Source organism: Anser brachyrhynchus, assembly GCF_964034855.1.
Source record: "Anser brachyrhynchus genome assembly, chromosome: 2".
In the NCBI taxonomy this organism is placed as follows: Eukaryota; Metazoa; Chordata; class Aves; order Anseriformes; family Anatidae; genus Anser; species Anser brachyrhynchus.
This window is the reverse complement of record NC_137695.1, coordinates 90,930,944-90,951,202: the sequence shown is the minus strand read 5'-3', so window position 1 is coordinate 90,951,202 and position 20,259 is coordinate 90,930,944. Positions and strand designations below refer to the sequence as shown.

The 20,259-nt window shown below is 40.5% G+C and overlaps 1 protein-coding gene across 9 annotated transcripts in view; it reads right to left on the bottom strand.

Moving 5' to 3' along the window:
• Positions 1-20,259, bottom strand: part of FHOD3 (formin homology 2 domain containing 3) — a 415,825-nt gene that overhangs the window by 142,328 nt on the left and 253,238 nt on the right. For all 9 annotated transcript variants that reach the window (XM_080583589.1, XM_080583581.1, XM_080583582.1 and 6 more), the window contains exon 6: positions 19,951-20,045. In XM_080583589.1, coding sequence (XP_080439715.1) covers positions 19,951-20,045 — 95 coding nt within the window. The remainder of the gene's footprint in view (positions 1-19,950; positions 20,046-20,259) is intronic.

Below are 20,259 nucleotides of genomic sequence, written 5' to 3'. Positions count from 1 at the left end.
ATGATGTCATTTGAATGCAACTTAGCATTTGGAAACATTCTGACTAGTCAATTTTTCAGTAGTTACTGCAAGTGCATGACCCTGAGCTCCATAGATCACTAACAAAGTAGCTGAAGAGTACCTCCCACATTTTAAACAGGAATGGTGCTTAGGAATTAGTCATACTTCTATTAAATAAAATGTGCATTTCTGGTGACCAGAATGAATGAAAAATAACCTCGTCTCTCTTGAATGCTATGCCCATGATCTGTTCAGCAACAGACACAACAGTGATATTTCATGTTTTGATAATAAGATAATCAGTTAATAAGAAACAAGATGTGAAACTACTTGTAATTAGAATTCCATGTAACAGATGAATTTGCAGACTAAAATTTAACCATCGAGGACTTTTATATTGATTACAAGATTAACCGGGTGTGTGCCTACACGAGATGGCCCTTTGGCACCTGCTTTTTTTTCCTCCCCCCCCCTCCCCCTTTATAATGATAGAAGTATTGCATGCTGAACCTTCCCACTATCCCTCCCCATTGATGTATGAGGTTAGCCTTGAACTCTGCTGTCCGCAGCAGATGTTCATTGGGCTGAACCTCTGGCAACAGGAAAAGTTTGGGAGAATGGCAGTTTCAGCAACTTCCTTTCCTCGGGCAGGGCCAAGTTGATATTTCCTTATTTGTGTTCCAAAAAAACTAAGAGCGGAAAAGAGTTTTTAGGAACTTAATCCCAGACAGGTCTTTCTCTTCATTCCCCTCTCCAAAATCCCCTTCATATCACATCATTCTTCCCTTATGCAGCTGAGTGCCATCTTGCTCTGTGAAGGCATCTAACATAAAACAAGGTAACTTACAGCACTTGAGACAAAAGGAGATCAATTTTTAAGAGAGAAGGGACTAGACAACTTGTTACTACTATGAAGTGCTAAGATGTTACCTGATGTGTTACTTATCTCACGCTTTGCATTTAAAGATCTGAAAGCCATCTACAGATAATCAAGCCATGCAACAGTTGTATGAAGCAGGAAGTGATTCACCACATTTCACAGATGGGAAAGCTGAAATACCGAGAGTTTAGAAGGCATATGGAAGATGTAACATTGCATCTTCTTTCATTTTTAAGCCTCCAAATAAATATTTGACTAGCGTGTTTTTGGAAATATTTCAAATTCTAAATGCAAGCTTTCAATTTAAGATTAAGTCACTCGTGTAATTTTCAGGAGGGGTTAGGAACTATTTGGAAGGAAGTCACTTGCTCCACATCAATTTTCTGTACCAAATTGCTTTCTTCTGAGACCCGTCTCCTGTCATAGCCAGACCTCTGATTTGTACAGATTGGCCTGTATGTGATGAAAAAGAGAATTTCCTCGTGACACAAGCCTCAGACTTGCAGTGTGTTTGACATGGGAAGTGTGTACAAAGCAGCATCTCGCGTGGAACTGAAGTCTTCCTCCTAGCCAATGCACAGAGTGGCTGCTCAGGTGGAGTTTCAGAGGGGACCCTGTCCCTGCCTGTGAAAGTCATTACCATTAAAATGTGTGGCTCTGCTGAGTTATGACCAGAGCCAGAGGAAAACAGAGAAATAAAACTATTTGAGTACCTTCTCTCAGAGCCTTCTTACAAAATTAAACCCACAACAATCACAAACAACACTCCATTTTCACCTTTGCTTCCTCAGACAGCCACGTTGTCCCATTGTAGGCTAACTCTTCCCTCTGACTATGGAAACCTACTCCCCAAATTCAGGCATACCAGGTCGTAATGCTGAGCTACTCAACTTTCCGACTCAAATTGCAACCTGCATTAGAAAAGACCCCAAGTTGGTGTTCCTATCAGAGAAAAGCAAGTTTCCAGCCATTCGGAAAGGGAGCCAGCTAGAAAATCAGTCCTCACACACCTTCCAGCCAGCCACACCACATGCTGCTGGTTGTACAGAGAGCGCACAGGACATGCAACAGAACCGATGGTATCAAGAGGGTGTGGGATGGGAAGGAAAAACCAAGGAAGGAGGAGAAAAAGGATAACAAATCGCTTCATTAGTTCTACTGCTCCTGAAACAACTTGCTAGAGTTAGCGGCCTTCACGATGTCCTGTTTAAATAATATCAAGGTTGAGTTCAAGGGCCCTAGGGGAAAAAACTATTTGAGTCTGTAAGTACAGTGGAAAACTACTCTGTTATTATTCTGTGGTTTTATGCACGTGAAATTTGTTCTTTCAACAGTTCCATTAAAAAGTACTTACATTAAATACCAGAACTATGGCTGGGCTTAAGTAACTTCACCTGAAAACCCCTGTAAGTTTATTGATATGGTTGGCAGTCCTTTCCTGACACTGTACAATATCATAGACAATATATTAAAAAAAAAAAAGGGGCAAAAAAAAGAAAAAAGCAAAAACACAAAATGAAAACAATCTATATATAAAATGTGTGGAAGTAGTTAAAGTCAGTGTATTAGCAAAGGTTTCAAACCATATTCTATTCTCCATTGCGACATCTTTCTTAAGCAAATAATTGGTAACAGGTTATCCTTTTTAAGCACCCTAAAAAGCAAAATACTAGTGGTTTGAACTACTGAAATAACAAAACTGCTGAAAGAACAAGTATCATACATAAAGCTATGGAACAAAACCACCACAAACCCTTCTTGAAAGAATAACTATTAAAGTAAAACTAGAGAAAGGATATATATTCCACTTATTACTGGAACACTAAGACCACTAGTGTTTCACTTCAAGTATGGACTGAAGATTTTTCTCTGTTCTCAAACTTCTGAGTACTATCAGGCACTAAAAAGAACCCAGAAACAGTGCTTTGACTGCAAAACCAGACTCATTTATTTAGGTTTGGACAGCTTGCCAAATCAAATTAATGAATAAAGCTTCGCTCTGAGGAGCAAATTTGCTCCTCTTTGTCAAACAGTGTAGTGATAAGACAAGGGGGAATGGCTTTAAACTAAAAGAGGGGAGATTTAGATTAGATATAAGGAGGAAATTCTTTCCTATGAGGGTGGTGAGGCAGTGGCACAGGTTGCCCAGAGAAGCTGTGGATACCCCATCCCTGGAGGTGCTCAAGGCCAGGCTGGATGGGGCTTTGGGCAACCTGGTCTGGTGGGAGGTGTCCCTGCCCACGGCAGGGGGGTCGGAATTAGGCGATCTTTAAGGTTTCTTCCAACCCAAACCATTCTGTGATTCTATGAAATATGCGTATCAAAAGCAGTCATGTTTTTCGAGCAATCACCTATTTGTCACAGCTTTCCCAGGCTTAATGCTAAGGTTTGCCACATCTATTCTTCACGTCATAACCAAGCATCCTATTTTTTCATACCATAATAAAACAAATTTACAGGCAGGGCAGTGTTAACTCTCTAGCGTTACAAAATGCATATACATATATGCAAATATTTGGAAATGTACACGTATTTTATATGCAAATACATATACTTGCTAGTGAAAGAAAAATTCTCATAACAACTTTTCAGTTATTTTTCAGTTTATGTCTATCTAGAGTAGCAGACTTGAAGAACACTATGCCCATACTGCAAACTTAATATGAAGCTTTGAAAAACCTCTAAGATAGTTCACTAAGTAAATCTCCTATCACTTTTAAAAATAAAATTAGAAATATCATTAGGATCTATTCAGAAAACGAAGACAAAGAGGTACTGAGGCTTCCACACAAGGAGATAATGCAATTCATCTGTCCCAAGCTACCTTCTTCCTCTGACTTCTGCCAGAGCAGAAGTGGGTGCTCACACACACTCTCAGCTGCCACAGCAAATCAAACACACCAGCTGAAAAGGTGTATGCTTGGTTTTGAATCACAGAAAGGAGAAAGAGGTGCAAGGAGAATCCTCAGAGTCCTGTTTCAATAACAAAAAGGGAAGTGCTTCTATAAAGCACTCCTCAGGTGACATGGCAAAAGCTTCCCAAGCCCGAGTTAGGGTTAACTTTCATCACGCTGACTTTGGCTTTTGTTCAGAAGATTGGCAAATGAGATAACATCGGTCTCAGCTTCATCAGCTTCCATAAGAGAACTCTTGGGATCCAGATTCCTCACCATGCCCAGCTCCCAGCTCTAGCTTGACTGAAAGCAAATGTCTATGTTACAACTTATAAAAATTATCTGACTTTTTGTTTTCTTTAAAGTATGAGACATATATACCACCTTGGGTGATTAAACAGGACTAAATTATAACAGCTTTACCAAGTACGTGAGCAAAAATATGGAGAATTCCACATTTTTTATTTTTAAACATTCTTCCTTTTATAAAGCCTGGCACCTGCAAATTATTTTCTTTCCATCTGTCTCGCACGCACCCATACCACCCCTCCCCAAACACACACGTACCGGAAGAGATATCAGGGTGTCAAAAAGATCAGTAAGACTTTTTAAATAGGTCACAGTGATCATGTAATTTTGGTATAACAGCAGTCCTACATGCACTAAGATTCAGCTGTCCATGGAGACGTCCAAGATAAACTTTTCAGTGCACAAATCAAATCAAGGTAAGACCTTCTAAGAAATGAGTTCCTAGTAGTTCTCTGCTTATCAAGTGTGGCCTGGGACTATGTAAGCATTTGTGATGCTCAAGCTTACGTGACTTAGTTTTCCCCAGCATTTAGAGAACACTGAGCAGCCTCCTAACGAGCCTCCTACAACATTGACTCATGGAATCTGTGTTTCAGATCCTCATCAGTACCAGAGTGACAGCAATCCTTACTTTTGATCAAGTTTGATAGGCTGAAAGGGTTAGAAGTATGTTCAGCAGACCCTGAATATGGCTATGGGAAGTACTCAAGGCTCAGAAACCCATTTTTTAAACAGACAGGTCCAGCAGTGCTTCTGAGCTCACACACGGCTGCATGTAAAAGTCTCCCTACAGCCTGTTTTCCTGGAAACCTGGATGTGTGGCTCCAAGATGAGACTAGACCAGATCCCTCACCTACATCCTCCAAACTCACCTGAAACATGCCACTCTTGCCATACACGTGTTTAAATTGCCTCCTTTGGGAATAAAAAAGGGTTGACCTTGCTACCAAGCTACAGACAGGTTTTCAGCAGCACTGACCAGGACAGGGGAGCAGCTAGCAGAGCAGAGCAACCCACATTTCCTTTCATTTGACCCTTCTCTGTTGCCCTGCTCCAAACCTGAGAACAAAACACCTTTGACCAAGCCACTGCTTGGGTCACAGGTAGGCCTTTACTCTGTCACTATTTAATGTGCATTTTGGTTTCATTATTGTCAGAATGAAATGTATTTGGGATGTAGGATTTGAGAATTATCCAGCATCTGGGACTTGCATAATTTTTAGCCAAGTAATTGCCATGGTCATTTGAAGAGCTGAACCCTCAGAAGCATGAGATCATACTCAGCAGTGATTTGACTTGCAACATAGATCAGTTCTGGGTTGCTGTTTCAGTTCTTTGGGAGCAGCAGAGACAGAGAAAGAAGGGGAAACAGTTGAAGGGAAAACAAAAAACAAAACCAACCACCCAACCCTTTCTTTTTCCTGAAGTAACCACAATGGATTACTTCCAATTTTTTTGGAAGTCAAGAGTAACTGCAGGCAAAATCAGTAGATACAACGATGCCCTAATGAGGGGCAGCAGTTCACAAAGGCAGTAAAATAAACTACTGTATAACATGATCCTTTGTAGCCCGGAAAGCTAAACTGAAACACACTGTGGTAGCTGTGTAATGTCTGACAGGAACAGTTCCTATGTATTTAGCCAAGGGAAATGTAATCGAGATTTGACCCTTTCAACTCAGCAGAGTATTATTTTTGAAGATATGAGTGTATTAAGAGTACTAAAATCACACTGACCTCTTACTTCTGGTGTTATTTTCCCTAATGTTAGAAAGAGTTTCATGGTAGGCTTTTGCAGCGCTTGACAAAGAACATTTACTTAAGCATCTAAATAGCTCCACAAAAGAGAAGTATCATGGAGCAACTGTATGAGGGGCACAAAAGACATTACCACAGTGGTCATGGAAATAACAGATAAAAGTATTTTTCTCTATTTTCCAAGGTACTGCATAGACACATTTCCTTTAATAAAAGTAAAACGTCTCACAATATCTGAAAGTCAGAACATTTTAGGTGTCCACATATGGATTTAGTTGTATAGTTCTTGGCTCTGAATAATAATAATAATAATCATCATCATCATAAAGTTTTCCCAATGCTACAGAGCAAATTAAGAGTCTTGATAGCCAGTCCCCTGCTTTAACCAGGAAAATAAGATCTCAGAACCTGGAAGGGAATGGATTTCAGGATTGCTGCCAGAAATCCCTCTCTACTACCTCTGAGTAGTAAAGCAGATCTGCCTACATACGTAATGCCAAACTCAAAAGCTTTGCAAGCTGAAAGTCCTGAAACTCCTATCCATTCCTGAGTCATGTTTCTTCTAGCCTGTATCCACAATACAATTCATAGGAAGACCAGTGCATTCCTGAGTATTTCCTTGGAGAGCCTAGACAGTCTCCCACAAGTTGACTTTTCCACAGTCCACCTGTTCAGGATGGTGCAATAGAGGTTCAAATGCAGTTTAAGGTATGGAGAGGAGCAAGAGTAATCGAGCAACAAAAGAAAGGCCATAGCCTGAAATCTGCTAGTTTCACAAATAAACACTTCACCTTCTGCAGATCAACAGTAAGCTCAAGTTCTGGTCCCTCTAGGACAAACAGAGGCAGCCAGCAGCTGCAGCTTAACTATTTTCTAACACTTTCCCCCAGCTGCAGTGGGTGAGACCATGCTGTACAACCAGTGCTCTTCAAAATCTGTGCTCTGGCAGTATTCCTCAACAGGATGCTGGGCAGCATGGGTTCTGGCACCTTGAACTAATACGGACAAGAACATAAATAAATTGCAACAGAATTAATAAAATCACTACTCTGATTAAGTTAAATGCTTTAAAAAATACATGGTGCCAAAGACCACAACTTCAGAATAAAAATAAAAAGCAGAAATGATCTGTTTTGTTGAACGTGCACAGAGATTAGCTGTATCAGACTACAAATACCTGACTAAAAGGGCAACAAAAGCTGCATGAGGGAATGACAGAGCACCTAAGCTTGTAGAAGTGACCCATGCTAGATAATAGGTGGAATCACTTTCTGAAGACACATAGATCTGCTCAGCATTGTGTACTCCCAATCTTATCCTCAGTCTGTTCATAGCCATCTGTACTCAACAATGTCTGCTAGGTGGTGCTGTGGGATGGCTTTTCTAAGGCACAGAAATCAGCTTTTTTTTTTCCTTTTTCTTTTTTTCTCGTCTCCTCACTGATGGTGTTTTGTTTTTTTCCCCTCTACATGAGAACAGTTGTAGTGTCTTCTGCTTCTTGGTTGTACTAAATGGGCACTGTCTGGTCTCCTTTCTTGTGATTTACTTGCTGCAAGCATGCAGTGGCCACCGCTGATTATGCTGCTTCTCCCGAGCAGTCAGAGAAAAGGCATGTGCCTGAGCAGTCACTGCATGTGTCTGCACCCATGCAGGAAAGGAAGAACCTCAGGTGAAAGACCTCAGGTGAAAGCAGAAGGCTTTAAAATATACTCAATAGATTTCCAAACTTTAATTTTCCTTTTGTTTTTTAGATACATGATATTTAAGCAAATTATGTTTTTATTGACAAAGGAGGATTTAAAGTTAAAACACACACACACAAATTAGCAGCATGGTTTCAAAGGAAAGGGTAAGTCTAAAACCTCCTGAGTCTGCAAAAAATAGTAAAATATTACCCATTTTTCCTTTCAAACTGCAACCCATTTCCACAGGGAATGGCTTTCTAGTGAAAAAAGCTTTAGAAAATAACCCCCTGAAAGGGGAGGTAACTGGAAGGATGCTGTTTTAGACTTCATTTTCATTCTGGAGCTAAATAACTGAATTGGCAGGATGTTATCAGTGCTCTTGTATCCATAATATCATATCTAGTGCAAACTGGGATCGAACTGCTCAGACCTGTCAAAACGCGCTGTGCTCATGACCTGTAGCGGAGGGCAAGTCACTACCCTTATTTGTCAATCTGGTGATGTCCACCACATCTGTTCCACATAACATTGTATTAGTTTAGCCAAAGATGACAAATAATCCTAACCCACCCTTCTGAGCAAAAGGGAAGGAAAACAGAACAACCCCCCAGATGAGTAATCGCAGGATTAACCACATCAGGTGATGACGTCAGGTACGACTTGCGTTCAACTTTCAGGTCCTGTCCCATGGCCCAGCTCCTTGGGTTGTTCTTGGAGTACTTGCTGCTTGTGTATACAACCCAAGCTAGTAAATGACATGGCTATCTTGACGCATACAGCAGTTTCTACTTAGTAAACGGACATTTTCTGTCTGATACTCTGCTCTGAACTTGGATCTTCCACTGGAGCAAACAGAACTTGGGCATTCGCCTTGCATCTCCTCTGTCAGAAGGGGATGACAAGGAAAGAAGAAAGGGTATCGTGCAAGGCAGCAGCGAATTTTGAAGTCTATCAGGACTCTAAGCAAGTTTGGCAGCAATCTCTCTATCAGATTTGCAGCTTCTACAGATGGCCAGCTGAGTAAATGACCAGGCAGCGCAGATCTGGAAGCAAACTTTTTCAGGTCTACCCCATCCTTCCCTCCACTGGCACCCTGAATCCACACTATGGGGGACCCTACAGCTCCTCTCTGCACAGAAGAGCAGCCCAACAGACATCAGATGAGGAGAGCACATACATGGGGAAGCTAGTACATGGTAAGAAAGACAAAAAGAAGTGACACAAGAGTAGAGCACTACAAACCACCAAGAGTCACGTGGAAGTTATACCACCAGAGACACAGAGGAGAAAGTGCAAAGAAGTGGAATTCTGTTCACTGTACTTAAAGGAAAACAGGGTGAACAGAAACAGCCCACGTGGGATTAATCATTTTGAGGCAATCCCATACATTAATACCTGCTGGGATCTCTTATCCAATTTTCCACTTTTGTTCACATTTTGCACAAAAGGCTGTAAATATGCAAAGCTCTACTATGGAAGTATTCACACTGTGAGTCAGAGGAGCTGCTTTTCCCTACAAAATCATAACAATAAGGTGCTTAGACAACAACACATTGAAATTTTAAGTGCTGTGGAGGAAAAAAATAAGGCTTCTGAAGACGATGCTTTAAATTTATCACTAAAGGATACAGCTATACTCTGCTGGAAATGAAATAAACCAAACATTTACTATAGTACTGTGTCTTTTAATGAGAAGAGGAAATTCAAAAATAAAAGGGTCCAACCTAAAAAAATTCCACACTGGGTAAGGTATTAACAGTATTTTTATATTGAGCAACACATTCTTGCTTTTTATTAATGTAGTCTTCAAGGAGGAAAACAGTAGAGGGAGGTGGGCCAGGCAAGTAAGGAAGTATCTGAACTCCTCGTCCAGTTGCTGTGATCAAAGAGGATCACAATATTGGAAGAGAGTACTCAGCAGGTCCAGATGAAACACATTTCAGTGTGCCATGGGAGCTAGTTAGAGAACCTGCTGGTACGCTGGAAACTATTCTGAAAAGACTTTATATGGTATAAACCACTACTAGAGGACTGAGGGGAAAAGAAAAAAAACAACACAGAGAACTTTTCTTTTGATCTTGATCTTATGAAAAGTACTTGAAGTCCACATATTTTACCAAACATCTTCCCTCCTGAGCTGAAGAGGCCAAACATAAAAGCTAAGAGATAACAAAGATGAGTACTAGGGCAACAACCTAGTGCAGTAATTTTAGTGACCTGAGCTGGTAGGAACTCAGAGGCTTCTTGGGATGCACTACCTGCTGAATATAAAGCCATCACATACGTTTTGATGGTTTCAGTTTTTGATAGAATATTATTATTTTTAACCACTGTCCAGGTATCTTCAGCTAGTAGCTGTTGCTTTAAAAAATGACTATATCTAAATAAAGGAATGACGAGCATTTTTGAGAGATGCCAGAAGGAAAGATATGGTAACAATTAGTATCAGGTTCAGCTTTCACCTACATATCTGTCTTTAACGCATATAATCTGTCCCTCCACTCCCTCATGTTCTTCCCCCAGGGCTGTAAAATCCAAATGCCAATTTTCCACATGAGGGACTTAGGCACAAAGGGATTTGGAGACTGGTTCAAGAATGTGCCAGGACTCTGGATGCAGCCTCAGTGTCCCAAAGTACGGACTCCTTCCATAGCTGGGTCATTCTTCCAGGCTAAGCTACAAGCAAAACACTGGAATATTAACTGCTGTATTGGCTGAGCTGTGTCAGATCTGGTTTACATGATGCTGTGAAAAATGCTGGATACCACCTTTCCTGTAGGCAGGATTCCACTACTGCACTATATGTATGGCAACTAAGACAGTGACTAATTTAGGAAGAAAATCAAGACGAATTTAAGAAGAAAAATAAAGACAAGGCTGTACTGATTAATTCAGTTTCTGTCTCAATGGGTTTCCTAGTTCCAGAAAGATAGGATATTCAGACAAAAGATGGAGAGAGAAGGTTAAGCAGCACAGGTCAACAGAAAAAGATACACCCACATGAGTAGACACAGAGTACACAGTGGATTCAATTCAGACTTTTAGAGGAGTATGAGATCCTTATGCAGCCAAAAGTTTGAACAGAGTTTGTGTGGAATTTCTGCTGTTGTTTCCTTACAAATTGCATTTCTGCAAAATCCCATAAAAAGGGTAAGCCCCAACAGTGCAGTTCCTCTCAGAAATCTTTAATAACAATTCAACAATCATCAGAACAGAGGGGAGATGATGCAGCAACTTGGTAACTAACTCTGGGGCTCCAAAAGTTTACTATAAACAGTGAGAAAAAATGAAGCAATTAAAAGCATCTTGCTCATATCTTATAAATTAAACTATGCTTGTCACAGGCTGAGTATCTTGAGGATACTGTGATAAATTCATAAGGTAAGCCCAAAGCTCTGTTAATATAAAGAAAGGCTGCCTACATTCTTCAAACCTGAGGGAATAAATGAAAATTAACCATAATGCCTGCTAACAGTCATAAAGAGCCAGCATCTTTAAACACATCAAAGAATGCAGAAAGCTGACCACCTCCTTTCTTCCTACAAAACTGGATGAGTGGTCTCAGCATACATATCTACGCTTTCTGCTGGCAGAACAACCAAAAACCTGTCTCCAAAGCTCAGGACACTTAATTAAGCTTCAGAGCATCTGGATGCCAGTAGTTTTTTCCTTCCACTGGTCTCACTGTGTGGGGGAAGAGGAACAACATAACAATTGGGCAATAAATACAGATGAGGTACCTGTCTGTAGCGCTTTCTGGAAACATGCCTATTCACTATGCTTTGTTCTCTTATTTTTTTTGCACTGATCTTGTATACTTCTCTCCTGCCACATGGGATGCATGCCTTGATCCCCCCACTCACCAGGACTCATGGCCCCACTGCACACCAGAACATCTGGTGCCCATCTTGAACACAAGCGCTTGTCCAGCAGCTTGCTGAAACGAGACATGGGAGACCAAGGGGAAATGAGGACAGAGTATAAAGGCGTTTTTGCTACCGTCGTAAGCCTACAACTTTGGTTTTCAATGCCCATTTACTGGTGAGTATTAAGTACGTAAACCAGAATCAGTCATCTGATAGATGAGCACTGTAGCAGGTTTAAAGTACAGCTGTACTCAGTAATGCTCATTTCAGACCGAAGATGGCTGATGCCCTGCTCCTGGGCTCCTTTACTGCTCTCCTTTCAATATCAGATGCTGTAAAATTTGGTAGTATTAGTCTTAGTTTTGGACATCAGGACTCGAGGGAGGATTGCTGAATAGCTTCCTACCAGGATGCCAACACTCAGGCCACATGCAAACATGCACACAAATATGCACTCCCTGTGCCCTTCCATGTCCCAGGGCTGCAAAACTGAAAGCAGCTAAGGTCTTGTAACCGGACACTGAATTACTGACTGGACATGGGAAATCATTATGATAATAAAATCCGAGGAAATTAAAAGGAAGTGCATTAATTGCATTTCCTGGACTTCTGCACACACTTATTTTACAATTAGAGTAAAAAACTCCACCTCATCTGAAGTTCCAAGATAACAAATTTCGAATTTGGTAGCATTTCAGTAATCAGATTAGTTTTCCTTGTTCTTCATCAAAACCTCATAGTAGTCCACCTGCCCTCCACCAAGCACGAGACACTGCCAGAAAAGATGCATCCCTGCATCACGTAAGAACAACAGAGACCAGAAGATGGGTAACCGTGCAAACTGAAGCATTATGCATCCGAGCTCATTAAACAGTTCTTCCAGAGAAAAATCAGTCACAACTGCTTCTTTTATTTTCATAACGTGCTGCATTCCCTTAAAATGCAGTTTACTAAAATCCTGACTGAGGACTAATGGTATTTCTACCTGCAAAATAACAATTTAGCTATCCCAAAAGGTTTGGCATAATGACAGCAATGTGTTTTATACAGGCCAAGATGATTTCCGTGTTTAGATATACGCAAGTATCTCAGGGAAGCATACTTTTTGCATCTGATGGCACGTACTATAAACTTGGATTACAATCATCTGCTTTTTATCCTCGGAACAACTCTTTTGTATTCCTTCCCTCTTTTCCATCTGACAATTTGTGGCTGAAAATTTGCTGCTTTTCTTGTTCAGATTTTATAGTCAAGGACCTTTCAAACTGGTGGCTTCGTGCAGGCTGAGAAGACAAGTAGGCTGCGTTTTCTTGCCCTACATGCCTCACTACAAACAAGCTTTCCACCTGCATCTTTGCCTTTCATAGTAATGCTGGACTTAATGCTAGTTAAAAAATACTAGTAGCCAACAGCAAACATTAATAGCTAGGACCTGAGGCACACTTGCCCACAAATGTCAATGGTAACAGATCTGTGACTGAACTGCTTCAGTGAAAGAGAACAATGATATTCTAAAAGCTAGCATCAATTTTTATGTTTTCTCTCTTTTTTTTTCCTCCTCCCCACTTAATTCTAGTATTACACTTTCTTTTTCTTCACGCCTTTCATTTGCAACAAGAAATTTGTATATCTATAAAGATACATGGTATTTTCTGGAAAATATTTGGATATATTTCACTCACTGCTAACAGGACATTTTCTCATACATGCTTGAATAGATGTGATCAAGTGAAAAGTTGAGCCTGAACATTCACCACATTGTTGGCAGTTAATCATTACGTTTTCTCATTCTCCACTTCAAATGAGTTGAAATAAGATCTCTGACATGATATGGGGGAACTGTGTGCTTTCTAAGCATCATCTTGATCTACAAGAATTCATTTTGAATATAGAAAAACAGGTATTTATCCCTTCAAAATACTTGGGAATGAATGCAACAGGCTGAGCTGGAGAGATAACTACTGCTGCGAGACTGGACTACTGCAAACAGCCCAATTTGATGGGATGCCTTTGAAACTCATCTACAAATGTGGTTGGTAAAAAAGAGGACTTGAAGCAGTCTGTCTGCTAAGTTGGACAGAAAACAGCGAGCACATAATGTAGTCTGCACTGGCCGGCTTATCCTATTCCAAGTTTATTGCAACATCCTGATCCTTATCTTCAAAGCGCTAATTAAATACAATTCAAAATAAACTATGCTCATGCAACAGTGTAGTTACAGATTCTTAGTGGAAGACCAAGGGAAGCTTTCCACTGACTTTGGTAAGCATTGGCTCAGGCCCCTGAAAGGCAGGAAGTAGAAAAGTTAATTTCCTATAAATCCAGGATTTTCTTTCTCCGGTACACAACCATTTTCATAACAATAGTTCTATGGCTAACTGCATATCAGATTAGATTTAAGAGCCAGTTCCTAAGCTGACACGAATGTTCACAGTTCCACTGAACTCAAAGCAGTCGGGGATCCCTGAGCTATCCCCATCCCTCTTCACCCCAGCTCAAGTTCTCGAGCATGGGGCAGGGCAGAGCATGGGGAAAGCACACTGACTCGAGGGGAGAGTCATCACTTCTAGGAGGCAAAAGAGCTTGAGGAACCAAAACACTGACACCAAATGGACATTTCTACCTGGGACAGACATAAAAACAGAACAAAAATAAAGGTTTATTGAACTTGTTGCTGGAGGTAAGAGACAATGCCATCTATGTTGTTTGTACATTAGTTGTATATGGAGTCTCATTAGTCAAAGGCTGTGAAGGAGTTCATTAACCACCAAGGCAGCAGATTGAGAAGATGACAGCATATGAAATTAATCAAAGTTGGTCTCTGAGCTGTGCAGTTGCTCTTGGATGCTTAAGTTTTCTATCAGGCCAGCTTTTCTTCTAAACATATTAAGAATAAAGTGCAAGAGAATTCTACAGCACTACCTTCTGCTCAAAAATCGGGCATATTCCTGTGCATATTCCATTTCATCATCCACCCAATGTTAACTCAAAACAGGCCATCCATACACAATGATTTACAAAATATATCATCAGAAAAATTCATGAAATGCAAATACATGACATTTCCAAGAACCTCATCATGAAAGTAAACCATCCAACCTCTGTTGGTGAATTCATTTAACATGTTCTGGTCTTCTGTGGTACTCAAGCTAATATCTCCAGTCTTATTTAGATCTTTTAATTCCCTGTGATTTGTAACTTTCTCCACGGCTATAAATCACTTTACCGTACGATCTGTAGATTCAGTTTAACATCTATTTGTATAGGATTTGGTGAGAAATTTCTTGAGGAAAAGCCCAAATTCAAGCTCTATGGTATTCTCTGCTTTGTTCATGACTTCAGCTGAGTGCACACATAAAGGGCTTGTGAAACACACTGATTTAATCAAGTGCTTTAACTGAGTATTTGCCTCTACATACCTTACATGACTCACTTGTAAAATTAGGTTTAGTGCTTTGTGTGACTAAGAATATTACTTCTCTCAAAATTCTAATGAAATGACTTACCAACCATATAGATGTTTCACAGTAACCTCACAGGTAAAAGCTCTACTGAACTTTTCTCCTGAAAACAGGAATTTTATTTTGAAATCAACGAATTCATACACTACAGCTATGTCCTGTTTAAACATTGATTTCAAAACAAAAGAGAAAAAAAAAATCTTTTTCTTCTTTTGGATTGGATTATATTTGAAATATTCAAAAAGTCACTATTCAATACAAAGGGAAGCAAAAGGTTCGCACAAGGCACAGGGACAACTTGCTAGCTAAAATTCATGTTTAACCTTGCAATATAGAAGTAGCGAAGTAGAAAAAAAATTAAAACAAGATGTGAGATAGGAATCTTTAATCAACCTTGTTGTGTCAGCCTAGGCCTAGCATTCTTCCCAATCTTCTGAGGTTACCCAGCTCCACTTTGAAAATGGATTACTTTCCACTGAAAACAATGCCAAAAAGGAGCTTTAGCTCTCCTGGGGAGAATTAGAACGGCCTGGATCATCAAATGGGAAAAAATAATCATTATCAGTAGCAGTCAGAAATGGAGGGGAAGAAAAGGTGAAACCAGACTCAAGATGTGGAATGCTTAATGTCTTATACATTTGAAGACCAGCATGAAGTGGCAAAACCTTGCAGGTTTGTGATGCAAAGGAACTTTTGCTTCCATTACTGGATGATATAAACAGTTGTTTTTTCTCCAAGATGTTTTGTTCAGAAATGTAGTTTTTGTAAACAACTTGGTAACCAGTCCTGGAGAGGGTAAGGCACTGATACAGCACTGTGTGCTTTCTGTTAACAGTTCTGAGTGAATACCAATGCATATGAAAGATAATATATATTACCTCATACATGCTAACAGATGAAAAATACATTACAAGGACTAAATATGGCTTAGCACTTCTACATCTCTAACCTGGTGTCCCTTGTTTTGGGTAAGAGAAATTTTCCAACAGTCCTTGCCATCAGCATCGAACCAAGCCTACCTGCAGGTGATCCAACAGAGAGCTCCAGAGGGCTCTGTGGTGCCAGCACAAGAGCCTCAGGTCCCTTTGCAACCAGGCTAAACATAAGTTGCGATTTGATACAAAAACTTAATTCTAATTTCAACTGCAGCCGTGTACAGCCGGCAGAAAAACCAAGGAAGTGGTAGAATATCATTTCCCAGATGCTACGAGGTTGAATCTAGGTTAAAGCAAGATTGTTCAAAGGTTAGTTTACTTAAAAAAAAAATAATAATAATAATTAAGGAGCAATTCTGAAAGCACTGTTAACTAACATTCATTGACTCATTATTTGGGGGTTTTGTTTGTTTGTTTTTAAGCAAACTATCTTGCATGAATGTTCCATACTACCAATGAATGCTGAGAGAAAACTATTGACACAGATACTTCCTATACATGTAACTCTTAGCTTATATAGGATGATCACGCCCTTGGCCATGCTATAGTCCTCTTTTGTAGTAGTACAGCAATACACTGCTGACTGCAGTTAGGGATTACTGCTCTTTGGACACAAACAGAATGTAATCATACACCTACAATTAAGTACATACTTGAACACTTTATTAAATGGGGAAAGACTAATGAATTGCTGCGTACCTAACTAATGATGAAATAGTAGTGATACATATATTGAAATTGGGGTTATCCTGTGGATGCGATGCACCAGTGATCTACTAGCCACTGATGACTGGAAAGCAGTGCACAGCGAGGCTCTGAAAGGCCACTGGCACGCATCAGCATGGTCACACATGGGTGGAGGTGTCTTGCAATGGCCCTGAAAGTCTGGGATTTGCTGATAATGTTCTCATCCTTAAATAGGATGGCAGAAACTAACTTAAAGTTTCCAATCTAATGCCTATGTAATACCAGTTTGAATCAGAGGCTCTTTCTCCACTAGCACAAGAGTCATCTAAGATTAACTTTCCTCCCTTTTTTCAGTTCCTCACCCTGATGCCACTGGTGCCTTTAACCTTCTGTAAGGGCAGCAGCGCTAGTACAGCCACACTGCTCGAATTTTAACCACCTCACCAATAACTTTGTTCAGGGAAAATTTAAACTACAACGTTAAAATTAATGGCACTATCCAATAATCCATCTATATAAAAATTTATTGATGCTTAGGGAATAAAACCAGAGTGGAACTATCAATAGTAACACATATAATGGTGACAACCTAGAAAGGCTTTTAGTTAATTGCTTATACTTTTTTTGTCTCACTAATTTTAAATTTTAGTCCCCTCCCTTCCCCTAACCCAGTACAGAAGTATCACTAGGTGCCTAGAGTGGAGCTGGGTGCCAAAATTACAGCTGTCACAGTGCTGAGTGTGACAAACCCTAAGGTCCTTCACTAAATGCATGTCCTGCAGTGGAAAACCACATGAAATCATATACTGCTCTAAGCGAGGAAGGGAGACAGAGGCAGCAGCCCTACACAAAAACAGCAGAGCAAGTAACAGTAAAAGGTCAAAACCGTTATAGAATTTGACAGAAAAAATCCGCAGTGGAAAAAATTCAACCACCTCCAATGCTGAGTTTATTAAACCTCATCAGAGTTTTTGAGAGGGCAAGAAGCAATGTGTCCAGACACAGCTGTGGCAGCTGAATGACTGCATGCCTTCTGTTTCCTCTTAAAGGGATTTGTCTTGATACTTAATTGGCAATTTTACTATTCCTTTTCGTTCAGCAGTGTTAACAAATTTTCCCTTCCTTTGCTGTAGAGAAGGAACCAGCATAGCAGGACTGCAAGTTAGGCTGTAGGTATGGTGCAGATTCCACAGATTTGTTTTTCACAGAAAGCCCAAACCATCTTAAAGTGCATAAAGCAGCTGTCACACCACATTGTGATAGTAAGCCTGTCATACCTTCTATTAACTTCTGGCACACAGACATGGACTTACATCTCTTCCAAGACAGTCAAATAATAACAAAAAAGCAACTTCGATGCTACCTGAAACCAAACCATTCAAAGCACATTACCCGCATTCCTTAGCTGCAGGCACTGAGCCAGGATATGGAGATAATCATTTGGGCTGACCATGGGGGAGGGAAAAAGGAGTTTAAGGACTGGAGAGTTACTCTGGTCAAGTACTCCGGTCAAGAAAATCTAGCCAGAATTTCATCTGCAAGGTAGCAATGCAGATTTGTATCTCCCTGACTATGTGCACTAGAGAATTAAAGTAATTATGGATATCACAGCATTTTTTTTTTTCCTTTCTTTGCTTGCCTCTTTCGTCTGTTCCATAGAAAATAAGGATCCATTACAAGCATACCATTTCTCTCCTTCTGGCACTGCTTTTCCAACTGTGGCTAACATTCCCTGCTTCAGGAGGGCAAACTGCCCAGCGTAACACCCAGCCAACAGTGGAACACTTTACGCGGGGGAAAATTTTCTCATCATCTCCCAAACATGAACTGCTCATTAACCATGCTCAGCAAGCCCGAGATTTGATGACCACAATTATGATCTTACTTTTACATATCTACTGATATTAGCAGTCAACTCAGATGAATCAGTTCTTTTAATATTGCAGTATCTATTCTTTGTTTGATTGCCCTCTGCAGCAGTGGAATTTGCACACTGCAGAAAAAAATCTGTAGTGGCTAAAAAGCACCCGTGGGACACAGACCTCTTTTTTTTTTCCTTGTCATGAATACTATTTTTAAGAGGGGAAGGGGGAAAGCAGTAGCATCTCTATGTCACTGCAGTATCCACAAAGCAATTTTGTGACTCAGCCACTTGAGGAAAAATGCCTGGACATTATTATTATTTTTTTTTAATAATTCTAACTATGGATTCAACTCTACCGAGTATGGCATCTTTCAGGTTGTTAACAATAGCTAACATACCCTGTTCCACTTACTGTGTCATTCAGATCTGTCCCAAGAAGGTGGGGAGATGACAAGAGCAGGAGCAGTCCCTGTGGGACTTAATAGACTTCAGCTAAAGTTGGAGTTGCAACAGATTGCAGATTTGTGGCTTTACCTACCCTATAACTCTTCAGGATGAAGTATAAGCAGAATATACGTTCTTCTTTTTCAACCTCCAACATAGATAGCCTTAAAAGTGGGTTGTTTATTCCATTGGATAATAGCAACTCAAGCAACATAGACTCTGTTATAGGTCTTCGGTTGTTGCCTCCTCATATGTAGGGAACAACAAAGAATCCTCTGCAGCCAGGTACTACTAGACTGTCATCTAGAGCTCTCTAGAGACAAAGAAGGAAGCCATTCTAATTTGTTCTCCCCCCATGCTCAGCAAAGTTGAGCAGTACAGAATGGCTAAGCTGTAGAAAAGGATTTGCATTCACAGAATGCAAAGGGGAAAAAAAACAAAAAAAACCACACACACCCCAAAAGTGGTCCCAATTAATGTCTTGGTAACTGCAGCTGCAACAAAAAAAAACAAATCTGCTCCATGGTCAACTGCAATGGCAGCACTTACAGTAACAAAGGCATCTCTAGTTCAGCCCAGAGCAGAGGGGGCTGAGGGGAGGCCTCATGGCGGCCTGCAGCTCCCTCACGAGGGGAGCGGAGGGGCAGGCGCTGAGCTCTGCTCTCTGGGGACAGCGACAGGACCCGAGGGAACGGCATGGAGCTGGGACAGGGGAGGGTCAGGCTGGGGGTTAGGGAAAGGTTCTGCACCCAGAGGGCGGTCGGGCACTTGGACAGGCTCCCCAGGGCAGTGGTCAGGGCACCAAGCTGCAGGAGTTCAAGAAGCGTTTGGGCAATGCTCTCAGACATAGGGTCTGGTTTTTGGGTGGTCCTGTGTGGAGCCAGGAGTTGGACTCGATGATCCTGTGGGTCTCTTCCAACTCAGGATATTCTGTGATTCTAGTAACTTTGCTTTCAAAAACAGAGTAAGTACCAAAAGCATAAAAGAGTAGGAAAAAGTTAGACAAAGAAATAACAGCCCGGTGTGCCCTGGTTTCTATACAGAGCGTTATGTACTCATTTAGAGCCTAACACAGTCTGTTAAAACCCTAATGCATACGTAATACAAATAGAATGTATTTAAAGAACACCAAAAACATATAAAACAAGAATTTTGGAGAGTGTCTTACCTTTGACCCAATAAGCGTGTACAGCCACTGGATGGTTTCATTATGATTTATTACTCCATTCATGCCATCAACATAGAGCATAATTTGTCCCAAAGCTATTGTAAAGAAAAGAGAAAAAAATATAATCGGACCTGGTGAATATATATATATATATATATACACACATATATATATTATAACCCTAAGAATTGCTGGCCATTTACCGTAAGCACTGTTTTCCAGGGCCATGGGGTGCCCAACTAACAAAAGCTACACTGGGCAAGGATTCTGCTGGACAAGATCCTGGGCAACTGCAGTAACTTTACTGAC